Below are 10,065 nucleotides of genomic sequence, written 5' to 3' on the forward strand. Positions count from 1 at the left end.
CTCCCAAAGTGCTGGAATTACAGGCGTGAGCCACCGCGCCCGGCCAAGGGTTTTTTTTTTAAGAAGGAGTCTCGCCGGGCGCGGTGGCTCACGCCTGTAATCCCAGCACTTTGGGAGGCCGAGGCGGGCGGATCACAAGGTCAGGAGATCGAGACCACGGTGAAACCTCGTCTCTACTAAAAATACAAAAAATTAGCCGGGCGCGGTTGTGGGCGCCTGTAGTCCCAGCTACTCGGGAGGCTGAGGCAGGAGAATGGCGGGAACCCGGGAGGCGGAGCTTGCAGTGAGCTGAGATCCGGCCACTGCACTCCAGCCTGGGCGACAGAGCGAGACTCCGTCTCAAAAAAAAAAAAAAAAAAAAGAAGGAGTCTCGCTCTGTCACCCAGGCTAGAGTACAATGATGCAATCTCAGCTCACTGCAGCCTCCACCTCCCAGGTTCAAATGATTCTCCTGACTCAGCCTCCCGAGTAGCTGGGATTACAGGCACGCACCACCATGCCTGGCTAATTTTTGTATTTTTAGTAGTGACGAGGTTTCATCATGTTGGCCAGGCTGGTGTCAAACTCCTGACCTCAAGTGATCTGCCTACCTCGGCCTCCCAAAGTGCTGGGATTACGGTGTGAGCTGCCGCGCCTGGCCTGTCTTTGCTTTTGACCATACTGTTCGTTTGTGGCAAGTTGGTTGTTATCCAGCTTGTCCTGTCTGCCAAGCATTCATTTTGGCGGAATTGATTTATTTATCTATTTATTTATTTATTTTAATATATTTATTTTTTAGAAATGGGGTCTCACACTGTTGCCCAGGCTGAAGTGCAGTGGCACAATGATGGCTCATTGTACCCTTGACCTCCTGGGCTCAAGCAATCCTCGCGCCTCAGCCTCCTGAATAGCTGGGACTACAGGGGTGTACCACCACACCTGGCCTTTTTTTTTTTTTTTTTTTGTAGAAGTGGGGTCTTGCTGTGTTGCCCGGGCTGATTTCAAACTTTGGGGCTCAAGCAATCCTCCCGCCTCAGCCTCCCAAAGTGTTGGAATTGTAGGTGTAAGCCACTGTGGCTGGCCTAAATTGACTTTTTTTTTTTTTTTTTGAGTTGGAGTCTCGCTCTGTCACCCAGGCTGGAGTGCAGTGGTGCGATCTCAGCTCAGATCACGATCTGACCTCGTGATCCGCCCACCTCGGCCTCCCAAAGTGCCGGGATTACAGGCGTGAGCCACCGTACCCGGCCCTAAATTGATTTTTAACCAACTTGTTTTTGATAAATGGTGTACCAAAGTGTTTGTCAACAGTTTCACTGGTCCTGGAGATAGGTTTGTCCACCAGGATATAAGGAAGGAGTGAAGGACTTCCCAGTTGGTGCAGAAAAGAGAAGGAGGCAGATTTATCCTCAGAATAGAGGACTGGCCAGGCATGGTAACTCACACCTGTAATCCCAGCACTTTGGGAGGCCGAGACAGGAGGATTGCTTGAGGTCAGGAGTTCAAGACCAGCCTGGCCAACATGGTGAAACCCCATCTCTACTAAAAATACAAAAATTAGCCAGGCATAGTGGTATGCACCTGTAATCCCAGCTACTCAGGAGCTGAGGCAGGAGAATTGCTTGAACCTGGGAGGTGGAGGTTGCAGTGAGCAGAGATCGCACCACTGTACTCCAGTCTGGGTGACAGAGCGAGACTCCATCTCAAAAAAAAAAAAAAAAAAGAGAATAGAGGACTGGGTCTCTCTAGAAGAGGCAGGGTATGGGAGAAAGGGAGCAACTCCTTAGGGCACGGGTCTGGTCTGTGGCCTGTTAGGAGCTGGGCCGCACAGCAGGAGGTGGGCGGCGGTTAGGTGAGTGAGTGAAGTTTCATCTGTATTTATAGTTGCTCCCCATCACTCACATTACTGCCTGAGTTCCGCCTCCTGTCAGATCAGTGGTGGCATTAGATTCTCACAGGAGGCCGGGCGCAGTGGCTCAAACTTGTAATCCCAGCCCTTTGGGAGGCCAAGGTGGGTGGATCACCTGAAGTCGAGAGTTCACAACCAGCCTGGCCAACATGGTGAAACCCCATCTCTATTAAAAATACAAAAAATTGGCCAGGAGCGGTGGCTCAAGCCTGTAATCCCAGCACTTTGGGAGGCCGAGACGGGCGGATCACGAGGTCAGGAGATCGAGACCATCCTGGCTAACCCGGGGAAACCCCATCTCTACTAAAAAATACAAAAAAAAAAAAAAACTAGCCGGGTGAGGTGGCGGGCGCCTGTAGTCCCAGCTACTTGGGAGGCTGAGGCAGGAGAATGGTGTGAACCCGGGAGGCGGAGCTTGCAGTGAGCCGAGATCGTGCCACTGCCCTCCAGGCTGGGTGACAGAGTGAGACTCCATCTCAATAAAAAAAAAAGAAAAAGAAAAAGAAAAAGAAAAATGAACATTAAATTTAGGGAGGGCGTGGCTTGCCTTCTTCCCTGGGACAGCAAATGAAGATGGAAGGTAAGGTGTGAGTATGGGCGGAGCCTAAGGGGTTGGTGAGGTCTCCGCGTGAGTGACACTGGACCCATTTCCAAGCGGAGAAGGAAGATAGGAAGACCAAAAGGCAGGGGATACAGGAGAGGAGGTGAGGGGATACAGGGGGAGTGGCGGGAGGAGGCCACAGCACCCAGCTGGACACAGGCAGGTTGTCGGTCTAAATGTCCACTCCTCCAGGCTGAACCCCCCCACCCCAACGATGGTGCCCACTCCCCAGCAGACAGCGGGCCTCCCAAGACAGGCACTAACGAACAGGGTACAGGAAAGCTTGAAAGGGGTCTCGCCAAGCCCTCTGGCCCCCATGTGCTGGTCACAGGCTCCCTGCTTCCCTGTGTGATAGTGGGGAGGGGCCTTGGGATCACCAAGGTGTCCACCTTCCCATGGGCCTCCCAGAACATCAATCAGGCTGAGTACTTACTGTGCTGCTCACCCCAGCCAAAATAATTCCAGTTGCCTACAAAGAGAAGGGGAGAAATAATAAAAGGGAGCAGACAAAGGGGTGGGTGTAGGAAGCGGGCCCCCCCTGCGGTCCTCCTCACTCTCCGCATCTGCTCCCCCCACCCCAAGAGCCGCTCTTGTCCTGAGTACCTTTCCTTTTTTTTTTTTTTTTTTTTTGTTGAGACAGAGTCTCGCTTTGTCGCCCAGACTGGAGTGCAGTGGCCGGATCTCAGCTCACTGCAAGCTCCGCCTCCCGGGTTCACGCCATTCTCCTGCCTCAGCCTCCCGAGTAGCTGGGACTACAGATGCCCGCCACCTCGCCCGGCTAGGTTTTTGTATTTTTTAGTAGAGACGGGGTTTCACCGTGTTAGCCAGGATGGTCTCGATCTCCTGACCTCGTGATCCGCCCGTCTCGGCCTCCCAAAGTGCTGGGATTACAGGCTTGAGCCACCGCGCCCGGCCCTGTCCTGAGTACCTTTCCTAAGTATCACTTTCATTGCTGACACTTGCTGTGTCTCTGCTCTCCACCTTGGGAGGAAGGTGGGATATCCCTGTTTGTTTATTTTTTTCTTTTCTTTAATTTTTTTTGTTTTTTGAAACAGGGTCTCACTCTGTCATCCAGCCTGGAGTGGAGTGGTGCAATCATGGCTCACTGCAGCCTCCAATTCCCAAGCTCAAGTGATCCTCCCACCTCAGCCTCCCGAGTAGCTGGGATTACAGGCACCCACCACCATGTTCAGCTAATGTTTTGGTTCTTGGTGGTTTTTCTTTTTGTTTTTTTGTGTAGAGATGGAGTCTTGCTATGTTGGCCAGGGTGGTCTCAAACACCTGGTCTCATGTGAGGCCGAGTAGCTGTGATTTACAGGCATGAGCCACTGAGCCTGGCTCAGTTTTCAATGAGAGGAAAGGCTCAGTCAGGAAGTAACAAAGTGGGTATCTGGGCCCAGGGTTTTCTGACTATGAAGTCTGGGGTTAACAGTCTCCCAGTCTCCACCCTTTTCCTCTACCAGCTCTTGGATAAGGAAAGACACACTAAATTGGAAACCCTAAGGTTTAAAACACCTCTGTTGGGTGGTCTGCTCATTTTACGGGTGAAACTATGAGGCTCAGAGAGATGCAGTGAGCAGCCAAAAGTCACACAGCCTCTGAGCATCAGGGCCAGGGCGAGAACCCCTTTGCCTATCATGTGCAGTACCTGGCACTTCAGAAAAATGTCCTGGACCAGAATCCTGGCTCCTCTGACCATTGACTGCTTCCTCTGGGAAATGGGGGTGACAAAATACGCCCAGGGAGGACTTGTGGGTAAATACTGAGTGGTGGTCTCCACTTCCCAAATCGAACTTGCCCCTGGCTCTAGTCCATCTGCCCAGGGACTCTCTGCCATTGCCTTCCCACTTCCACTCTGCCTGGCCCCACCCCCACTGCAACCTCTCAATGACCCCATTCACCCAGAGGGGGTTTGTAATTCCTTCCGGGCAGTGATGACTCCTCCCTGGCCAGGGAAGCCAAGGAACTTTCTCAATATCACACCCCAAGTTAGTGTAGAAACAGGATACTCCAGCTGGAGTTCCCCAAGCCCCCCTCAACCCCACCTCCATTACCACCCTCCTGGACACATGGTGGGGGAGACACAGATACGGGGAAAGCTGTGAGAGGGGAAAAAAGGAAGATGGAAAAGCAAATGGAAAGGGGTTAGGCACGGTGGCTCACACCTGTAATCCCAGCACTTTGGGAAGCTGAGGTGGGTGGATCACATGAGGTAAAAAATTTGAGACCAGCCTGGCCAACATGGCGAAACCCCATCTCTACTAAAAATACAAAAATTAGCTGGGCGTGACGGCATGTGCCTGTAATCCCCACTACTCAAGAGGCTGAGTCACAAGAATTGCCCAAACCCAGGAGGCAGAGGCTGCAGTGAGCCAAGATAGTGCCATTGCAGTCCAGTCTGGGTGACAGAGGGAGACTCTATCTCCAAAAAAAAAAAAAAAAAAAGAAGAAGAAGAAAAGAAAGTAAATGGAAAGGAGAAGGAGTTGGCTGAAGAGTGAAGTGGGGTTTTGGTGTCAGCAGGTGGGAGCTCTGTCCTGAGGCTATATGATTTGCTACTTCTCCTCCACCACAAAGCAATGGGAAGTCATTTTAAGGAGGGAGACAGCTCTTCCATCCATGAAAAGACCTTGTCTGGATGCATCTGAGTGTCGACAGGGCCCAGGAAGATTAAAAAAATCTTGACAACTGCAGCCTTGATGGAAATAGGAAGAGAAACGTGATCATCATCATCAACAGACAAGGTTCAGTGGAAAGGGAAGCAAAGTTGGAGTCCCTCAGACCTGGTTTCAAATCCTGGCTCTGCCACTTGCTGGGTGTGTGGCCTTAGGTAAATCACATCTCCTCTTGGGCCTCAGTTTCTCCATCTAAGAAAATGGGTTAGTGAAACAGCCTTCATCTGTTGTACGTGTGCCCATTGTACATGTGCTGGCAGAATCTTCTGTCTGTGTCTGTCTGTGCCATCTGACTGTAGGCTGCTCGGGGTTTGTGCTGGCCCCATGAATAGTTTGTGGAATGAGTTATACGCCCTCATCCAGGATCTGATGAATGGAAAGTGAAGCATCTACGAAGTGTTTTTCATATCTCTAGATGTCCTGGATCCTTCCAACAGCCCTTAGAGGGAGGGGGCTGTCAGATGCACTATTTCAAAGAGAGGGCCCCTAAATATAGAAGAGGGACGCTGGCCTGCCCATGACCACATAGCAAGGTGGAAATCAAGCCCAAGTCTCAGAACTCTCCCTTCCTTCCTTCCTTTCTTCCTTCCTTCCTTCCTTTCTTCCTTCCTTCCTTCCTTCCTGTCTTCCTCCCTGTCTTTCATCAAGCCCAAGTCTCAGAACTCTTCCTTTCCTTCCTTCCTTCCCTCCCTCCCTCCCTCTTTCTTTCTTTCTTTTCTTTCTCTCTCTCTTTCTTTCTCTTTCTTTCTTTCTTTCTTTCTTTCTTTCTTTCTTTCTTTCTTTCTTTCTTTCTCTCTCTTTCTCTTTCTCTCTTTCTTTCTCTTTCTCTTTCCTTCCTTCTTTTTATGAGTCAGAGTCTCGCTCTGTCACCCAGACTGGAGTGCAGTGGCATGACCTTGGCCCACTGCAGATTCTGCCTTCTGGGTTTAAGCAATTCTCCTGCCTCAGCCTCCTGAGTAACTGGGATTACAGGCACCCACCACCATGCCTGTTCAATTTTTTTTGTATTTTTAGTAGAGATGGGGTTGTGCCCTGTTGGCCAGGCTGGTCTCGAACTCCTGACCTCGGCCTCCCAAAGTGCTGGGATTACAGGGGTGAGCCACCATGCCTAGCCTCAGAACGCTAATTTCTAATATACTGTAAGTGGACACTGCACTCTCAGGACTTGTATCTCCAGACTGGAGGAGCCTTTAGACAGGACAGTCATGGGGTAGGGGAGGGATGAGTGTTTCAGCTGATGCCCAAGGAAGAATCAAGAGGTACTTACAGCACTGGTTGCTGGGGACAGGCAGAGGCTTGTCTTGCTCATCTTGGAACGAATACTGAAGGGGTGGCGGAAGGAGAAAGGGCTTATCTCAGAGGGGCCAAAGGCCAGGGGACCAGGATAGTCGTCTGTTCCATCCCATCCCGACTTCCCTCTGCCTCCCAAATTCTCTCCCCCACTATGAGAAGGACACAGGGAGTAAGAGAGAAAAGGAGAGAAAGATACACACACACACACACACACACACACACACACACACACACACACAGAGATGTGAGAGAGAGAGAGAAAGACGGAGACAGAGACAGAGAAGGAGTGAGAAACAGAGATAGAAAAAGACTAGGGGCCAGGTGCAGTGACTCACACCTGTAATCCCAGCACTTTGGGAGGCCGAGACAGGCAGATCACTTGAGGTCAGGAGTCTGAGACCAGCCTGGCCAACATGGTGAAACCCTGTCTCTATTAAAAACACAAAAAATTAGCTGGGCGTGGTGGCACGCGCCTGTAAGCCCAGCTGCTTGGGAGGCTGAGGTACGAGATTCACTTAAACCCGGGCGGCGGAGGTTGCAGTGAGCTGAGATTGTGCCATTGCACTCCAGCCTGGACGACAGAGGGAGGCTCCATCTCAAACAAACAAACAAACAAACAACTAGGTATATACCCAAAGGAAAAGAAATTGTCCTACCAAAAAGACACATGCACACGTATGTTCATGGCAGTGCTATTCACAACAGCAAAGACATGGAATAAACTTAGGTGCCCATCAATGGTGGATTGGATTTTTTTTTTTTTTTTTTGAGACAGAGTCTTGCTGTGTCACCCCGGCTGGAGTGCAGTGGCGTAATCTCGGCTCACTGCAACCTCCTCCCGAGTAGCTGGGATTATACGTGCATGCTGCCATGCCCAGCTAATTTTTTGTGTTTTTAGTAGAGACGGGGTTTCACCATGTTGGCCAGGCTGGTCTCGAACTCCTGACCTCAAACGATCTGCCCGCCACGGCCTTCCAAATTGCTGGGATTACAGGTGTGAGCCACTGAGCCTGGCTAATTTTTTTTTTTTTTTTTTTAGTAGAGACGGGGTTTCACTGTGTTGGCCAGGCTGATCTTGAACTCCTGACTTCAGGTGATTTGCCCACCTTGGTCCCCCAAAGTGCTGGAATTCCAGGCATGAGCCACTGCGCCTGGCCTCTGCATGTTTCTTGACCCCATCATTGTCTTGAGATTGGACCACATGGGTCATGGACGCAGTCAGGTTAACAAAGTTAGAAACAGAGACGCAGGGAAAGACAAGCTCAGAGAGAAACAGCATCAGTAAGTGAAAATCGTGGGGAGACAGAGACAGAAACAAGGAAGAAAACAGCCCCCTCCCAGCGCAACACTCACTTCATCCTGGTCCCGCATAGCGTTGAGCTGCTCCAGCTTTTTGGCCCAGTAGCGAGCCTCCTCTTCGGGAATGTCTGCAAGCAGAGCCGTGTCCGTGAGCCTGGAAGCTCCTCCCTGCCCCTCAGCCTCCATCCTCCAGGCCTACTGAGTTCCAGCCGGGCCCTGGTTTCTGGGGTCTTTGGCAAAGCCTCAGAAGTAGGGGTGGGCTGGCCTGGGGTCTCAAGAGGGTGGATGGAGATGAAGGGGAGGTACCGTGGTGTCTCTGATGCCCCTCTTCCCAGAGCTGGATGGAGAATAGTTGGAGGATGAGAGGAGATGGTTCCTAGCCTTTACGAGGGTGGGGAAGCCATTGTTTTTATTTAATTTTTTTAAATTAAAAAAAATTTTTTTTGAGACGGAGTCTCACTCTGTTGCCCAGGCTGGAGTACAGTGGAGCAATCGTGGCTCACTGCAACCTTCGCCTCCCGGGTTCAAGCAATTCTCCTGCCTCCGCCTCCTAAGTAGCTAGGATTCCAGGTATGCGCCACCACGCCTGGCTAATTTTTTGTATTTTGAGTAGAGACAGGGTTTCTCCATGTTGGCCAGGCTGGTCTGAAACTCCTGACGTCAGGTGATCCATCCACCTCAGCCTCTCAAAGTGCTGGGATTACAGGCATCAGCCACCATGCCCATTGTTTTTATTTTTTATTTTTTAGAGACAGGGTCTCACTCTGTCACCCAGGCTGGAGTGCAGTGGCACAATCACAGCTCACTGCAGCCTCAAACTCCTGGGCTCGAGCTATCCTCCCGCCTCAGCCTCCTGAATAGTTGGGACTACAGGCACCTGGTGAATTTCTTTTTCTTTTCTTTTCTTTTTTTTTTTTTTTTGAGATGGAGTCTCGCTCTGTCGTTCAGGCTGGAGTGCAGTGGCGCTATCTCAGCTCACTGCAAGCTCCGCCTCCCAAGTTCACGCCATTCTCCTGCCTTAGCCTCCCGAGTAGCTGGGACTACAGGTGCCCGCCACCACACCGGCTAATTGTTTTGTGTTTTTAGTAGAGACGGGGTTTCACCGTGTTAGCCGGGATGGTCTCGATCTCCTGACCTCGTGATCCACCCACCTCAGCCTCCCAAAGTGCTGGGATTACAGGCGTGAGCCACCTGCGCCCAGCAGCCACCTCGCCTGGTGAATTTTTAACTTTTTCATAGAGATGGGATCTCACTAGATCGCCCAGGCTGGCCTCAAACTCCTGGCCTCAAATGATCCTCCCACCTCAGCCTCCCAAAGTGCTGGGATTACAGGCATGAGATACTGTGCCTGGCCAGCCATGGGTTCTTAGAAGAATGAGGTGGAGAGGCTCAAGGTGCTTCCGGAAAGGAAGAGGGGACTATCTGTTCTCAGCCTCTGTCTACATGTCTCTCTCTGTCTCTCTTTGTCTCTCTCTCTCTGTCTGTCTCTCCTCCTATCCCCAGCTCAATGTTGCAGCCTTAGGCATCACCAAGGAACCGCCAGGATAGCTCAGCCCTGAGCGCCGTGGGTTTGTGAAACATTTGCAGCTCATTGGGAAGGTACGGGGCCTGGGTCATGGCCTGCACGCAGCAGGTTCAGCCTGTTGACTCTCCTGGAATAGCTGAGTGAGTCCAGAAGTGGGGCCGGGCTGGATGAATGTCCCGTGCCTGGGTACTCACCTAAGGGCAGCTCAAAGCGCGTGTCCAGGAGGATGCGGTGGAAAGTGGGGTCCTTGGTGCCGCAGATCTCACTGTCCGCCATGATGACCTGGGAGTCCAGTGTCAGCCACTCTCCAGGGCCCTCCTGGAGGTCAGTGGAGGAGGTGTGTGGGTCAGGCATCTGCTACGCTGGTCCCTGGGGCCCCTACTCTCACATGAGACATCCCCCTCACCCCTACCCCAAAACAAAAGTCGTGTCTCCTCTCCCTCTTCCTTTCCTTCCTTCCTTCCTTCTCTCCTTCCCTCCTTCTCTCCTTCCTTCCTCTTTCTCTCCTTCCTTCCTTCCTTCCTTTTCTCTTTCTTTCTTCTTTCTTTCTCTTTCTTTCTTTCCTTCTTTTTTCTTTCCCTCCCTCCCTTCCTTCCTTCCCTCCTTCCTTTCTCTTTCTCTCCTTCCTTCTTCTTTCTTTCTCTTTCTTTCTTTCCTCTTTCTTTCTCCTTCCTTCTTTCCTTCCTTCCTTCCTTCCTTCCTTCCTTCCTTCCTTCCTTCCTTCCTTCCTTCCTTCCTTCCCTTCTTTCTTTCTTTCTTTCTTTCTTTCTTTCTTTCTTTCTTTCTTTC

The 10,065-nt window shown here is 51.2% G+C and overlaps 1 protein-coding gene across 1 annotated transcript in view; it reads right to left on the minus strand.

The window, feature by feature from the left end:
• LOC112616920 (protein unc-13 homolog A) overlaps positions 1–9,594 on the minus strand; it is a gene marked incomplete at both ends in the record, with an annotated part of 36,936 nt that extends 27,342 nt beyond the window's left edge. Inside the window, 4 exons of the mRNA XM_025373683.1 lie at positions 2,920–2,955; positions 6,427–6,481; positions 7,806–7,879; positions 9,471–9,594. Coding sequence (XP_025229468.1) covers positions 2,920–2,955; positions 6,427–6,481; positions 7,806–7,879; positions 9,471–9,594 — 289 coding nt within the window. The remainder of the gene's footprint in view (positions 1–2,919; positions 2,956–6,426; positions 6,482–7,805; positions 7,880–9,470) is intronic.
• Between the last annotated feature and the right edge of the window lie 471 nt (positions 9,595–10,065).

This window comes from Theropithecus gelada, unplaced genomic scaffold (assembly GCF_003255815.1).
Source record: "Theropithecus gelada isolate Dixy unplaced genomic scaffold, Tgel_1.0 HiC_scaffold_138, whole genome shotgun sequence".
NCBI lineage: Eukaryota > Metazoa > Chordata > Mammalia > Primates > Cercopithecidae > Theropithecus > Theropithecus gelada.